Source organism: Nymphalis io, chromosome 7, assembly GCF_905147045.1.
Source record: "Nymphalis io chromosome 7, ilAglIoxx1.1, whole genome shotgun sequence".
NCBI classification, from domain to species: Eukaryota; Metazoa; Arthropoda; class Insecta; order Lepidoptera; family Nymphalidae; genus Nymphalis; species Nymphalis io.
The window spans coordinates 530,420-548,319 of record NC_065894.1 but is presented as its reverse complement, the minus strand read 5'-3'; the positions used below and the strand labels follow the sequence as shown (position 1 = coordinate 548,319).

The window sequence follows — 17,900 nt, the reverse complement described above, 5'->3', positions numbered from 1 at the left end:
TTAAAATTTCTCTTTTTATATTTGTGATGTTTTGATATAGATTCATTGATTGTTGTTAAAATAATAATTTATAATTAGAATTATATATTGTTAATAAGTTTGTATATAACGCCATTAAATAGCATTATTCTAGAATTTAGGCTGTATAATCTAAAACTTTTGCCTCTGTAAAATGGAATAAATAAAACCACAACGTCACTTTTGAATATTGTTGTCAAACTTAATATGTCATAACAATAGGAACGCGCTAGGTTCAATTAGTTTGTTATTGTAAAATATTTTGTTATTATTTGTGATTTAGCTAAATTAAATGGACGGGTCTGGTAATAAACGTACTAAGGCTTACGGCAGAGTTATGCCACGGGTATATAATGTCGTCGGACATCGTTCCCGTCCAAATTATAAGTCGAATTCGAATGTTACGCGCCACGAAACCTCGTCTTCTCTGCTTGATGGCGCGAAACCGAATTCTTCAAACGTTTGTTCAGGTTCTTATAGGGAACTACCTATTGTTTTACACGATTATAAACCTGAGACGCCTAATAAATCTCGGAAGTTAAAGTATGTCGCGAAACCGAAAAAAACATTAAAATCTTTGGATACAGCTAAATCACCTATCATGAACAAAAAGTTATGCCAAATCAGTGATAAAGTGCCAAACTTAAGTGTACGGAATTCAGCTCCATGTGTAATGCAACCTGATCCAGTCAGTTGGTCAGATTATCACTTTCGTCAGTGTTATTCCAGCAGGTCACATACAAGACTAAAGGATATTAAGGTAAAGCCATAGAAACTTATTATAATAATAATATCCTGGGACATTATTCACCATTATAACACGGCCATCTGATCCCAAACTGAGCAGAGCTTGTACTATGGAAACCAGAAAACTGATATACTAAATATACTACTTTTCTTTTTTAAATACATACTTATATAGATAATATTATTTTATGTAATTTATTAAAAAGCATGTTTCACTTTCATATGTTCAAAAATTTATTGTTAATTTAGAAACAAAAATTAAGTTTATTAAGCTTTTGTCTTCTTGCATATAACACAATTTATAATTCATTAATTCAATGGTAAAACCTCACCTTGAATATTTGATTGTAATTTGGGGAACTTCTGCAAGTACGAACTTAAAAAAATTAATAAATTTAAATTAAATTCAGTTCAGACACAATCACACCGGTCCTTTATGGTGCAAATTTAGAAGCTTTATTAAAAAAAGATGGAGGAGTACGTCCCATTGCAGTTGGCAGCACCATTAGGCGACTAGCCTCTAAGATATGTTGCAATATATTAAGAAGCAAATTGAAAAATAAATTCTTGCCTCAATAACTGGGTTTTGGTATACAGGGAGGATGTGAAGCGGCAGTCCATTCTGCTAGAACCTTTTTAAGTGAATTCGAAAATTATGAAATTTTCGTCAAAATTGATGTTCGGAATGCGTTCAACTCGGTTGATCGGGGAGCTTTGTTAAAAGAAATTCAAAAAGAAATTCCAGTAATTTTCGACTATATGTGGCAATGTTATGGTTCTCCCACAAAATTATTGTTTGGCGAGCACGAAATTAATTCATCAGTAGGTTGTCAGCAAGGTGACCCGCTTGGCCCCGTCATATTTAGTTTGGTTATACATTCAATAATTTCATTATTAAATTCAAAATTTAATTTATGGTACCTCGATGATGGCTCTTTGGGAGGAGATGTAATAACAGTCATTAGCGACTTAAAAGACATTTTAAAAAATTTTGAAAGCATAGGACTTAATTTAAATTGCAGTAAATGTCAGGCCACTGGCTTCAGACTCTCCCTTCTAAAAATCTAGGGACAGTACTTTATCGGGCAACGAGACGCATCGCCGTATGCCTTTGCTTAGGCTTAAAGGTGTGCGAGCCTCTGACATGTCCCTGTGGTACCCAGGTGGACCATTTCGGACGCCATGGACTTAGCTGCCGCAAAAGCGCTGGCCGTGCATATCGCCATGGTTCTCTTAATGACATACTTCGTCGGGCTTTTGCCACAGCATCGATTCCTGCTACTTTGGAACCGAATGGCTTAAGCAGAGATGATGGCAAAAGACCCGATGGAGCGATATTAGTGCCATGGTCGATGGGACGTGTTCTTGTGTGGGATGCAACTTGTGTAGATACGCTGGCAGTATCTCATATCAAGAATACGTCTCGTAAGGCCAGCCGCTGAAGCTGCTCAAATACTCAAGCGCCGCAAATATTCACTTTTATGCAACGATTATGAATTTGCGGGGCTGGGTTTTGAAACATTGGGTCCATGGTCGTCCGATACAAAAAGAATCATAAAAGATATTTCTAAAAAACTGGTCCACACTTCTGGTGACCCAAGAGCTGAAAAAAAAATTATGATGCACTTAAATATATCATATTCAAAAACTGAAACATGATAATGTGCAGAGATGATTTAACAATCTGTTTCCATATTCTTTAGCAGTCGATCAGCTCTCATACACCAGTTTATCTTCCTTTGACTCAGTGTTACAATTAAATTTAATTATCTATCTCCTACTGAAAAAGTGTATAACGAAACAGGGTTGATGACAGTGTTCCAAATATATAAATATAACGCGTGTCTGTTAGTGCAAAAGATTTTGAACAAAAACATAAACACAAAACTATTGTTCACAAAAATAGGGCAAACACAGAAACGGATTACTAAACGGATGAATAATATAAGTCTCATACGACCAAGAACCAACTATGGTAAAAAAAGCATATTGTATGAAGGAGCACGGTTATACAACGAACTACCTAATAGCATTAAAGGTATTTAGTTTTTAACTTTATACAAAAAAAACCATAAAACACCACATCTTAAAACAGTTCTCTAGGCCCTGAAGTATTTGCATTTGTTATAAAATTGTTTTAAGAGTTTAATTTAATATTATCAACGACTAATTTTTTATATTTTTATTTGATTATTGTATTTTTCTTACAAAACTTAATGTGTAAATTAGTTAAAGAAAATAATATCAATTGCTATCCAATTGCTATAACACAAACGATACGTAATATTGCATCTTGTTTTGTCATACCCACATTATTTTAAGTAAAGAGTCTAATTTGTTGTTCTTTATTTTTGTGTACCGCCCGTATGATGTATATATAATATTTAAGTATGTTAATCTTGTTTTCTCAAATATTTAAAGTGCATTGTATTTTTTTTTTTGAGAAATAAATTCTTAAACCATACCACAATTTTTTAGTGGGACAAATGCGTACTACTTACCTTTGGAAAACCACTATAAATGTTTGGCAGTAGCTTAACTAATGGGTTGATGGTGTTTAAATTAAATGATTGTTTCAAATATCACACAAATAGATATTTTCAATAACATTACAGTGTATATCATTGATTTTACAGGATGAAATAGAAGCATTTCAAGAAGGTCAGAAATTAATGCAATTTCGCAGTAACCTCTACAAGAAAACTGGCGTTGTTTTAGATGACTTGGGGGAGGTGGCCGCAGATAAGGCTGTGCAGGTTGAAGAGCTTGGTAATGCATTACAAACAAAATAAACAATCTTAGAACAATATATATATATATATAGTGATAAAATGGAAGGATGTCAATAGAGTAACTATAGGCACAAGGGACATAACATATCGGTTCCCCGGGTTGGTGGGTCAATGGCCATGTAAGAAATGGTAAAAAATTATATATTTCTTAAAGGAACCATATCTATGGGTGGTGGTGACTTACCATCAAATGGCATATTGGGATACCCCAGTACCTTTAATAAAAAAAATACTTTCTACTAGCTCTTTTTACATTTACATCAATAAAAATGAACCATATATTTTTATTCTTTATTATTATTGTATTGTCCAAGAAAACAATACATATGATAATGATAAATAAATGATAAAAATACATAATATTATCTATATTATGATAAGATGAAATTGCTAGAAACAATCTTTTAATGTTCTTAAAGCATTGCAGTACAGTGCATCTCTTAATAATAAACTTAAAGCTGGACAACTTTGATATGTTAAAAAGTGATATTCAATAAAGTCTACAATAATCAAAATATTCAAAAATATATTGATCAAAATATGGTATCTCCATTCTCCGTAACTGGGGCTTTAAAATTTTAGGATATTTTTAGCAATAATGTATATAAATATAGCCTATATTTTTGCAGCTTGACATAATAAAGCGCCCTCTATCATAAAGTAATAATATCTTAAGAGTGATGTTTTAGTTCATATAGAGCTTGATAGGTGGCGTTGGCATTGAATAAATCATTGTGACAGTTTAGTCGCAAGAATTTATAGCTTTTAAAATAATAGCTGGTTGAATATGATTCAAATATTCCAGAAAAGCGAGCATTCACTATTTTATTTCGTATATAGTCTAAAACAATTGTTATGCCATCCTGGACACTGGTTCTATTTTCATGAATTACGTTAGTTTAATTTAAAAAAAAAAGTAAGTAGAACATGTTAGTTTTTTTTTTTATTTTAAATGAATCAAAAATGCCGCGTTAAGCTTGTATTTAGATATAATAAAAGTTAACGATATATAGTTTCAATTCAATTCACATATATACCACTATTTTAACATTTCAAGCACCAGCCGAAATAGCTCAGTTGGGAGAGCGTTAGACTGAAGATCTAAAGGTCCCTGGTTCGATCCCGGGTTTCGGCATATCTTTATTTTACTTTTTTGGTTTCAGTATATAATAAAAGTCGTTCTCTTCGTTTTTTTTCCCAATGTTCAAAAATTACATTCGTCGCATTTTCCTATTTTATGAAAATAAATATAAGTACTTGGGTCCTATAAGAAAAATGCATCTATTTACTCCATTTTTTTGTTTTTATTACAGATAATACAACAAGGGAGATAAGGTATTGGATATTTACTAATTATAATCAAAATTAAACAGTAAAATGTTATAAAAACAATATTAATGATTTTCTAGAACTGTTTGTTATTTATAAGGTTTTTAATATTTCGTGGAACCAAAATAATTGGTCGATAATATATAATAACTTAATAATCGAGATTAAATTGTTAATTGTTATAAGTTTGATATAAAATATAATACCTTGGTTAATCTGAACGACTATTTGGCGACGTCTCTCATCGCCTCTTTAGCTCAGTGGTAGAGCACTGGTCTCGTAAACCAGGGGTCGTGAGTTCAATCCTCACAGGAGGCATCCCGTTTTTTTTTAAATTTTTGCCTATTTATAATTTTATTTGAAAAGTAAATATCTGTTCTTAAATTAACATTAAGAATTATTGTTATAGAGATGCTTTTTTTATTTTTAAATCTTGGATTTCTGATATTGATAGGAACAGTTCATTAAGATACTTTATGTCATGTCCATATACATTTTTTTACTGCGTGCTGTAAATGTTTAGATTTATAACTACACTTTTTACCTAAAATATTATTTAATATATCATATTTTCATATTAATACATCGATAATTGACGTACACACATTTTAGTATTTATCAAAAAAGATCGGTCAATGAAACATGTCAAATATCTCGACTAAAAAACTGAATGACTTTTTATTGATCGTTCTCGTGATTTGAACTCAGGATCTTGGGATCTGCGGTCTCATAAGTTGGCCACTTCACTAATTAGACAGTCAGAAATATTATGTGAGGTATCAGTGACGTAATACATAACAAAACATTCCTATGCAGTAAATAAAAACCAATAAAAATAATATGTTAAATGATAAGCTAAATAAATAACTAGTTGATAAATATTATATTGATAATATTACTGCAACTCATTAAAATTAAATCATTTAAATTAATTAAATTATAATGAGACTTTATATTTTATATATATATAATTAAAGTAAGTAGTTATTGCCAGCTGTGCCGATACTTTTTTAGTATTATTTGTAAAAATATATAGAAGCAGGAAGGTTCGAAGATTTTGAGTTCGAATCTTAGGTCGGGCCAGTATAAAAAATCGGTTTTTATTTCAAAGAATTCACACTAGTAGCTCGGAGATAGTAAGTTGACAACGCCGTTGTTTCTACATCTGATCTCTCCGGTCCGGATTCCGGGTTGTTGTCCCGTCGGGCTATGAGAGTGCCTAACTCGGAAACATCATAAATTACTCCTAGTAATAATAGTAGCAGTAACAGTATATGTGCCGCTTTGTGCTAAGACCTCCTTTCCCTTTTGAGGAGAATGTGTGGAGCTCATTTTACCCAACTGCTCCAAAGCGAGTTGGTGGTCAGACACATGACAGAATATAAATGAACATACAGGCAGGTCTCGTCACGATGTTTTTCATCGCCGCTGAGCACGACTTGAATTATGAATATAATTCAAGCAAAGTAAAATTCAGTGGTGACATTTGAACTCGCAATCCGTTAAGATTAAGAAAATTAAATGATACCTTTTGAACAGTAATATGTTATTGTAAAATAGCCTTTATTGTTCAACCAATTACGGGTTGTTATGGTTAAGATTGTGGTGGACGGCTGTCGACTACCATATCCAACATACAGTCCCGTTACGGCGCCGTTACTTCCCACGCCCGATCCTGTATGTTTACTCAGGTTCAGTTTAGACGACCGTGTTGACCGTGCAAGCTTGTTTGGTGGATGTTTGTTCCTGATTTATTTTGTAACTTATTGTTTAGTTAGTTTTCGTGTAATGCTGAAACTGGAATGTAATAAAATAAAATTGTATTACTAACATATTATATATATATATATATATATATATATATATATATATATATATATATATAATATATATATATATATATATATATATATATTTAAACAATGAGTTACGAGCATTTGCTAACCGATCTATTCGCTCGTACTGTGCTAATGCGTCGTACAAACGCCTCGCGATTTTTTTCACGCATTTATTTTAATGTCCTAAATGTTACGCTTTCACGTTTTAACTACTCAACCAATCGTTATAAAACCTTGCATACACGTCAGGAAAAGAACATAGGGTTCCTAACCCTTCACCCCCTCTTGGACAGGCGACGCCGCGGGCGGAAACAAGTCTCGTAATGTTTTTAAAACTAGTATTTCGAATTGCAAAATTTAATGGGCTTTATAATAATTGTCAACAGAAAATTTTAAAATTTTAGACAATTTTAAACTAAAATTACGGTTACTGTGACTTATCTATAAAATGTAACTATTGGTATATAATAGGTGTAGCTAACTTTTCTGTGGGCTGTGTTTTTTGAAGATTACAAATATCTTACACATTTTTTCCTGTATCAATCAAATAAGCCTTATATTCATCTTCTTAAACTAGAGAATAATTTTCTCTATCAAAGGAGCAAAAAAAATTGACAAACAACAACGGTGTAGTGTAGATAAGTTTAATATGAAACATAAATAAGTTAATAAGTAAAATTTGGGCGTAATTGCAAGTTGATATTAATGATCACATATCATATGTGAATGTAGATGCTATAAATATTAAGTACGTGACCAGAATGTCTAACTTTCAATGTTAATCGTCCGTCGCTATTGCATTACCTATTGACAGGTGTTACGTCACATCCGTTTCCGTGCACCCGCGGCTGGCGCGTCTCCAAGCTATTCCTGACCGATATCCGACGTTGCTGACGCCAGTTTTAATTAGACGAATTAAATTACTATTCTGTTATTGCCAACGACATGTAATTGTATGAATAGTTTTATCGTTATTTTTATTATATTATTGAAAGATATAATTATAAACTTACAATATACTTATATACTTTTTAGTTTACTACTTACTTACTCATTTGATTTGATATGCAAAAAAAGACAGCATTTATCACCCCCCTAAACAAAATTAATAGATAAAGCCGTAATCGTGATGCTCGAAATTCTGTTCGTGAAACGGTGATACGTTAGAGCAGCTCGTTGTTCTGTTACAAGTGAATGAATCTAGTCTATACTCACCTGCAACCCCGGATTTATGCCAAGGCCTACAAGGCACTGGAATGGGGAGCCTCAAATGTCATGTGTATACCAGGGCATAAGCTATCATCGTGTTGCGGTTGACACGTGATTCGATTATATAATATTCAATTAAAATCATTTTTATCTAAAACCGTCCCATCATCAGTCTCAGTTTAATTCTCGGGAGTAACATTAAACAACAAGTTACAATATGAGGTTTTTAGGCCGTCTTCGATGATATATTAGATTAAGAAGTTATTCATTAATACAAGAAACTGTTTATCCTTCAAAAATGACACATTTGATTGAAACCATTACAGTTTTTCTTTATTGCATTATTTAGACAGACTGGCAAGTGGGCCATCTGATGGTACGTGGTCACCGCCGCCTATAGACATTGGCATTGTAAGATACATTAACCATGCCTTACACCTCCAATTCGAACTAAGTTATATCCATTGCGCCTGCAGTTTTACTCTTACAATCACCCTTCAAACCGCAACACAATCTGCTCCGCCCCGCAATCGGCGGTAGAATATATAACGAATGGGCCTACCAAGTAAATAGAATAAATTTGTTAGTTGTCATTTTCAAAGAACACATCTTATTGTGAGTGCGGTTTTGTTAATACAACTAAGCCCCGCGTTTGATTCTGAGGCGCTAGTCCAATAATAGTTTAGTAAACAAAAGGAAAACAACTGAAAATTGGCACGGTTCACATCTCTCTCGCAACCGTATAAGGGCAACGTCCCGACACACGTACTACTGACGCAGATTTCTCAATGAAGCGAACGTCATCTGCATTAGCCCTTCGGGTTGAGTGTCCATTGCATACGAGACGACTAATTATTTTTTGATATCATACTTACACGTTGCCCATTCATTTATTTTTGTTTAATAAACTCTACTAGCTACCCGTCCCGGCTTCGCACGGGTCAAATGAGGGTCTAAAAAATAATAATCCATTATATAACTTTTGATTTTCGCGGCGTTACCCAGTAAAGTTCCTAGTAGTAATAATTTATTCGACACCTACAACAATCATCGGCGTATCGTCGATTTTGAGTTTATGGCGTTCAGACAGACGCGGCCGGACGACGACTTTGTTTTATAATATGTAGTGATGAATCGAAGTGACCCAGTGACTAGAACACGTGTGAATCCGAACCGAAGATTGCGTGTTCAAAACCGGTAGTACCATTGTTTTATTACAGGTTTAGTTTTTGTTTACAATTAATCTCGTGTTCAGCGAATGAATTTTTGTTACATGTTTAACCACCAATCTGCATTGGAACATCATGGTGGAATAACTACACCTCATCAAGAAGAGATGCTTTTGCACAGCAATAGAACATTAACATGTTACATGAAATATCTAAAGAAATAAATTGTAATATAGAGGACAAGTCGTAAACTGTCACCTGTTGGATAATTGTCCGAATTGATATTGACATCATAGTAGGTATTAGTCATATTCCCATTTTGCTGCTAACCGTCCACCAGCTTAACTAAATTCAGGTGTTTATAAACTTCTTGTGCCTGTAATAACATTGGATCATCCACTTTTCATACCTGCCAGTATCAATTTACAACATGCTTTAAGCGCGCTTATAAGATACCAAGATATATGTATACCAGGATATAGGAATAAATAGAGGTAAACAATATTTTTTGCTGACGGTTCGTTTGATGGACTATCACACATCACAATTTATTTGTGATGTGTGATAGTCCATTATATGTATTTTCTCTCTTTCATATAATAGAAGAAAGAGATAGTGACAAGACATAATTAAAATTGGAACACAAATATATTTAGTGGAATGAGTCAGTAATGCATTTGATCAAGAGCCAAAGTGTTTCGGTTTTTATGTTATTTATGCGGAGGTTATTGATTTATTGTTTGGCAGGGATAGTAAATATCTAGACTGAATTAATATCTTCAGGCTGAGATATTTGTGTGGAATCGTTTTGTTTTCCTTGGCTTTCAGCATTGTTCCATTTACATATTAATTTAATATCAAAGATTAGGATCAAATTCTATCACTCGAACTCTACTATTCGAAAGGGGAGTCGTGGATAGACATGTAACAGATTATTGTTTAACATCTCATATTCCTCACGGTGTTTTGCTATATCGGCGGAAACGATGTGATCTATATACACAAATGCACATAAAAAATCAGTGATGCTTGCCATTCAAAGAAGTCTACAGCGTCTAATGCAAACTTACATTTAAATTGAATAAAAATATCACATTTCCATAAAATGATAATCCTAAAAATTAGACTGTGATGTTATCTAACAAAAACATGCAGACATATTAAAATAGCATTAAAACAAATTAAAGATAAAATACACCAAAGGTGCGGACAACGCGTCTCTGGAGTCAAATATAATAAATAAAAAAGTGCCTTATACATACATGTATTGAAATTTTATTTGTAAACTATTATTTGATACGATTTGCGTGAAAATATTCTCTATGCTCAAATGTATACCAATCATTCTTGTCATGGCGATCGATTCCGTAATAGAACTTGGTAGGTGTGCTTTGCGCAAGCTCTTCTAGGTAGGCACAACCATATCATCAGGTAGGCATAACATATTCTACCGCCAAACAGCAATACTTAGTATTATTACAAGGACATAACATGTTATTTCAAAGTTAGTGGCACATTGGCGATGTAAGGGGTGGTTAATATTTCTTATGGTGCCAATGTCTACTTGTGGTGGTGACCACTTACAATCAAATAGCCTATTTGTCGGTCTGCCCGCTTATTATGCTATAATAAAAAAAAATAGAAGTCGATGTGTTAAAGAGCCATCTAATGGCAAATAAAATCAAATACATACACCTTTATTCAAGATATTGTCCAGTATAAGACCTATTATTACCTACGTGCGTTCATGAGTTTAAGGTACTCATAGTGGTTTCGTAACGATCCTTAGTAACAGTCCACGGCACAGTGATTACCGCTGACTGCTATATAAAACAGTCGTCTTTCATTTACGTCATATTTATTTGGGCGGTTTCATATCGGAAAATTTTAAAGAACTTGTTTTTTTTTTGTATATAATAACAATTAATTTATTCAGCGCTACGAGCGAAAGGAAACTGGCTAAATTTATCAGACCAATTCTATTTTCGGTTCACGAAGCCCTTTAACATTCAACCCTTGAAAATTTTATGTTCAGAGTTCCGCAGAAAAATATATTACAGGCAATGAAAAGTGGGCTAAAACGAGAAAAAAATCGTTCTTTTTAGGAGTTGTAAAGTTTAAATCATACTGTCAAATATATCTTTTAGTAAACATTACGAACTTGTCTTGCATTACGCTTAAATCGATCTAAACTACTTTCAATATCATAAATATTCATAAAAACACCTACAGAATATACCAAGTGTTCGAACTTACCTCCCTTAGTTTTCTCCCGGGAATTCGGTCACGTTCGTCGGTCACGTGCTCGACGAACTTCGCCAAATGTTCGCCAACATTCAACGTGACCAGCCTATTGAGCACCTCACGTGCAGCCTTGTTTAGCGAAGTTTACCCTGAAGTTTTTATTATTTTTTTAGACTTTTTACGATTTCTTTTTTAGTTGTGTTTTTTTTTTGTTTTGGAATTTATAACAATGTTTATATCATTTGTTTTATTTCCTTATTACTTTCGAAGCTGAGCTACTTATATAATATTACACACGAATACTTTCTCCGAAATGCGATCCCTTTTCTGTTATAAGTTTTAATTTTTTTTGGTTTTGCAGTTTTTTTTACAGTTAGGTATTATAAAAAACATCTCTTCATTTATTAGTGTAGATGGTTATTAATGGCCTTCTTACATTTCACACATATAGCAATAGATATTAACTACTGATTTAAGTACTTAGAAAACTATAAAAATACCTTCCAAATAGCTAAATACGTTTATGGTTAGATGATGGATGAGAAAATTTAATGTAAGGTATTGCTGTTTGACAGAAATACGACTGGTGAGTGTGTTTTGCCTTACCACCAATGTCATTTATTCTTCATTTCCTCTATAATAGAAAAGGATAATCTTATATTCACACTGGGATACAATGGTAATCGGTCTGCGGTGAGCCGGTGCATATAAACAAATAGTTCGTAAAGTGACCACGTACTTGATCGTCGATAATGATACGCCGCGGTCGATAACAAGAGATACGATCACAGCGATGGAGCGAAGCGATGACGAGATAGGGTCGAACTTAAAATGACTAAAAATATTTTCAGATCGACGTGCTTTTACATGCTTTTATACATATGACGACGCGTTGATAATTTCAGTGGGAGATTAAGTAATAATCATAGTTTCCTCATTTTTAATGGTCTGATAATTATTGTGATTTTTTGTTATAACAAATTGTTTATGACAGTTAGTTTTTGTAATAGAATGATTACTTTAAGAGCGGGTAACCCCGAACAGGGTAGTGTGTCGTCAAACGTACGGACAGCTGATCATTCACTTGTCACCGTCACACGAGGCAGACACTTTCTAACCTATTGGCTCTCAATCCAAGTTAATCAACTTAACCGTATATTTTGTGTAATTGTACTGTGAAATTAAATAACAGTGTAGTGAAAATTGAAACATGTCTTTCTTTCGGATATTCCGCCATTATCACGCCCACCATGGAGGATAACAATCAAGATCATTTTACAGGCCCTTCTGATGTTCCGACATATATGTTTTTACTTATTATACTTAACCAGTTGAGCTGAGCTCAATGGCCAACTGGTGACAAAACAATCTTGTAAAAAATATCGTATTTTGTTCGAAATTGTCGTCAAATGAAAGCATAGGTTTATTAGTTTTTAAAAAAACTTATTTTCCTTAAATACTGAGAGGCGATCACCTTATTCAAATTTAATGTTTATTATAATTTATTATGTACTTTAAATTATAGATTGTAACCAAAACAGATATAACTTAAATCTAAACTGAGGAACCAAGAATGTGCTACCAATACTTTATTATATAAATATAAAAATAGTATAAATTATCTATATAAATTATATTATGTAAAATGAATATTAGAATAAATTCATTAATTGTATAATAACTTTTTTCACACAAGCGTTCCTTAACTTTTTTTTAAATTTAACAACTGAGGCATTTTGAACGCTTACTGGGATTCTGTTGAAGTGAGTGATGAGAAACTTAAGTGGCTACTTCTGCGTACGCCCGCGGCGGGTTCTGGTCCAAATAACACCAGGTTACTTCTTCTATGTCCTTATTCTACCCTTGCGAAGTCGGGTATTTGTAAATATATACAAGATGTTTGTTGTTTTAATGTGACATGAACTTTAACGTTGATTTACGGCATTCGAAATCGTCCCGTTTTGGATATCAGCCAAGTAAAACCCATATGTAAAACATTCTTGGTCCACCTCTACGGTGCGCGCATACGAACAGTTGTGTTGAATATTTAGGACTATACAAATTACAATATTTAGCAAATTATTGTGAACGATGCCCTGTATTCCTAAGAATACAATCGTAGATGTTGATCGAGGCATGGGAACGCACACTGCCACCAACTACACCCTGTGAAGAACGAATCAATTTTTAATGGTCCGACTCCGAGCTTACTAACTACCTACCTGGTGGTTCAAATTATTAAAAAATATGTACAGCCCATAAGTACGATGCGTAAACTAACATATATACTCTATGGCGTTTGTTTTGTAATAATAAATTTATATAATAAATATCATTAGAAATAATTTTATTATTAAACTAGCTAATTGTCGCTGCTTCACGTGTACGGGTAAATAAAAAGAAAGAAGTATTTTGGATAGGATTTACGTAAAATCCGTTCTTAGTGAGCGTCTAATCGTAAATCAAACGGGCGGATGGTTTAGACCTTGTGATGAGTGGTATTTCGCTTATATTTCTTTTAAATTGTAAAACTATTTCTTTTTAATTTAAATTTATTATTGTAATAGAATTGGAGCCTGTCCTGACTAGACCTGAACTATGTGATCCATTTATTTTATTTATGAAAAAAATTTACCCACATTTTATAAATAGACTTGAAGTATTGCTGCTGCAGTTATAATTTTCATTGATGTGTTTTATATAATATTATGCTGATTCTTATTTTTTTCATTTCCCATTTCCAAAGAAGGCATTCGCAACGAACGCTCGGTTATCGTTTTTAATATTTTCATTTAAGATTTTCTGATGCCTCTCAATTTCTCTTTTAATATAAAATACAGATTTCACTTGAACATCTGATGTTGATGAATTTTTTTGAAATTGAAAATTAAATGTTATGTGAAATTGCATGATTTTGGTTTCGTCAATCTGATAGTCAAATGAGCTGTTCCAGATAAAGACCAGAAAGGTCCCACCACTGAGACCTTCTCTCTTGTTAACACTTTCAGGGACCGTGTTAAAAAAAAGCCGAATGAAGCTAATATTACAATTACCTTTATAATTCTAAAACACCAAGTATTATGTGATGCGTTTCGTCCTTATGTATATATCCTTAAGTATTTTTATACACAATTTAATCTGTGTACTGTATTCGCTTCTGATTTCATATAATTAGAGATTCAAGTGTTGAACCGATCAGCGGATACGTAAGAAACTTGTGACCACATCCACAAGTCGAATTCACTTCCGATAGGATGATAATTGGCTTTTAGAAACCAAGTCACGATTCCAATCTAGCCTATTCCAATCTAGTGTCGTTTTTATTTCTACTGCAAAAATAGCATTTTTTTTAATTCATTTAATCGCTTGTTTAATATTTACAAGAAAGAAAAATGAAGCGTTTTTTTTTAAATACCGTATGTATACTAAGAATATATAATAATATACTAAGAAATTTAAAAAGTTCTAAAGTTTTCTACGCCATTTGAAAAACAAACTTTCATTTTTAAACTATAAAAAATATATTAATTAAAACAAAACGACTTAAAAAATCCTTTAAATACGCTTTAGAAAAAAAACTTAACAGTAACCAGTACCAATCCAAACCTCTTTGACCACAACGAGCATGTTTGATTCTCTCAACTCGTAGTCGGTTTTGTATTGAAAAAGTGTTTGTCTATATGATTCAGATAATACAGTAATTATTATTAATAAATGCCATTTGCTAGGATTTTATCAGTAACAAATGTAATAGAAAATTATCATGGACTTCGTTTTCTTTATCTTTAAAAGTCTCAATTCGTAACACTACAGCGAAATACATTGTAATTAAAAAAAAACAACTGCAATATCATCTGATTGAATAAATAAACGAAGCATTTGCGCCGTACGGCTGTCACGCACGCGGTGCAGGCGCAGCCATTCAGCGTGGCGAATGCAACAACGTGGAAGCGATTGGAATGCATGAACTTGTGACATAACCGTTCGTGACTGAAGGTGACTTTCCACATGACGTCTCACGGATACTCCGATTGTTTTGCACATAAACAGCCACATTAGAAAGTTCTATTGATGGTGCCGATTAAAGCGCCATTACTTCAACGTACTCATATAAATGAGACATAATGTGGTTCACTTTACATAATGTTAGTCTACACTTTAGATCTTGCCCTCAGCTTTGCTTATATTTAATTTGTTAGACTAATCCTTTCTATGAGATCATTTTAAGTTCAGGTATAGTTCAAGACAAACAAAGAAATGTTATGATCATTATCACTAAAAATATTACTGTAACAAAAAAACAATATATTGTAACTATAAAGCCATAAAATTGAAAATGCGTTCGGATGAAGCAAACACTTCGGTTATATTAATTCAAAGCGCTTTATCGTCTACAGAGTCAGCAGACGGGAATATCTAAATGAAGTCTTTTGTAGTCACTTTTTACGGCTGGCATCGCGCCTTCAATCAGTGTACGAAGAAAAAGTGATTGCGGTGCGAATGAATTCGCAATAAAAGGCGCACTTCGATATCACGTTGCAGTGATGCAACAACGATAACTCTGGAATGCAATTAAACGTGCGCCGTGACGAACCGCTTATCTGTAACCTTGGCAATGACATTGGAACCTTGGACTTGGAGAAATTACGATATGCCGTATGGAGCGTGACCGCGCCTTTTGTTAGGTATACTTGAAGAAGGAAATATTTACAGTTTGATATAAAATATATATATATATATATATATATATATATATATATATATATATATATATATATATATATATTTATTTATTATTATATATATATATATATATATATATATATATATATATATATATATATATATATATGTATTCTCTTATCTATTTCTCTTTCCATTTCAATGATTTTCAAGTTATTTAAGTAATGAAATATAACAAAGTTTCTTTCGAATATGAAATTTTGCGTTCTGCCTAAGGTTCAGTCAAGTAATAACGGTAAAATGGTTCCAAAAGTTTTTGTAAGGCGAGTGACGCTAGTTATCAAGGTTAGTTCGAATATTAATTCAAGAACACAAAGCAAGCTTCTCTTTTCACGTGATCAATCATTCTAATAAAATCCACTTCGTCGTGTCATAACTGATCCCACAAAACCACAGTGAGGTAGGTGTTCGGTGACTAAGATGAGTTCATGTTTAAATATGATTTCCGAGAATAACATTATAGACATGAGTTACAATTATTTTCTTGCATCAACATTAAGTATTACATCACTTCAGCAAACATCAGCTGTACATATACGTTCAGTTACAAAGTTAATACATAGAATATTGTTATATTTGTCTTGTACTCTGTTTATTTATTACGTAAATCAACTCGATGTTGCTAATAGATCACGTGATCTCCGTGCAATTATGTAGCTACTTGTTAATTTGTGGTTAGAATAAACTTAGCCACCCGTCACGATTTCATGAATAAAGGCATATTTTCACAGATACCTGTCAATTGATATGTACATACACCTGTATATACATTGTAAATATTGAATAGATTTTGAAAATTCACATTCTTAAAATAGACTTAAAATTGGATCGCATAATCCCTTACTGCCTGTTTTCAAATTTCTTTGAGATTAGATACTATGTTTGAATGACCAATAACTAAATTCAAAGCTACTATTATATAATTGTAATAAATATTGTACTCCGTTATGTAATATAATTGATGAAAGACCAAAAAGTCGAGTGAGAGCTACTGCTTTTAAATAAAACAATAGAGAACATGAATATATAACAAATTATCGAAGTACTTATTCATTTTAATCACAAGACAAAGATCATTTTAAAGACAAGTTACGTATTTTTCCCCAATTATTCAAACATGTCCATGATAGGTCTACAATCTTAAAATAATAGATGTAAGGTAGCTACAATATTATTAATATATTCACGTACGATTATGTGAATATAATAAAACTATTTTATTTTCTTATCGTTATCCAGCACAGATCGAATGTTTGTCGTAATATGCCTAATTTGTAAAAACTGTTCAAGTTACTACTAGTTACATATTAAAAGTATGAATTTATTTATTATTAAATTTGAATCCAGTTGAGCATTTTCATTTAAAATAAATTTCTAAAAATTTCCTTCAAATTTGAACGCGTTGATTGAATTGCTCTCCGGTAAATTAAAGAATACCATGACTTGATATTTTCCTTTAATTTAACAATGTAATATGCAAACTATCCTTAAATAACTTTTTTTGAAACGATCTATGAGAGACCCATATATTTAATGATAATGTTATTTTATGCAGAGATTGTTTAGGTTTTTTTTCTAAATTGTAAATGAAATCTAAATATTTAAAATTGTCGAATAGCTCATCGTTCATGAATATGTATAGTAGTTATTGATCATTTGTAAGCGCTATCTTGAATACCGAGTTCCTTTATTAATTCGCAAATGTTTTCATTGTTTGCATGCTAATTTAAATTCTTAACACAGACCTGGCTGCCTATTTAGGTATACTTTTATCGCCATTGCAATACTGTTTATTTTGCATAAATTGACGT

The 17,900-nt window shown here is 32.5% G+C and overlaps 2 protein-coding genes and 2 non-coding genes across 4 annotated transcripts in view; 3 read left to right on the top strand and 1 right to left on the bottom strand.

Moving 5' to 3' along the window:
* Positions 1-17,900, bottom strand: part of LOC126769601 (terminal uridylyltransferase Tailor-like) — a 598,301-nt gene that overhangs the window by 460,905 nt on the left and 119,496 nt on the right. The window lies entirely within an intron of this gene.
* LOC126769623 (uncharacterized) lies at positions 251-16,037 on the top strand. Its single transcript, XM_050488497.1, has 4 exons — positions 251-778; positions 3,402-3,534; positions 4,871-4,892; positions 15,744-16,037. The coding sequence occupies exons 1-4, from the start codon at positions 311-313 to the stop codon at positions 15,859-15,861; spliced, it is 741 nt and encodes a 246-aa protein (XP_050344454.1). The 5' UTR covers positions 251-310; the 3' UTR covers positions 15,862-16,037.
* Trnaf-gaa (transfer RNA phenylalanine (anticodon GAA)) lies at positions 4,620-4,692 on the top strand. Its single transcript has one exon. It is a non-coding gene; the product is annotated as a tRNA-Phe (tRNA).
* On the top strand, positions 5,133-5,204 carry Trnat-cgu (transfer RNA threonine (anticodon CGU)). Its single transcript has one exon. It is a non-coding gene; the product is annotated as a tRNA-Thr (tRNA).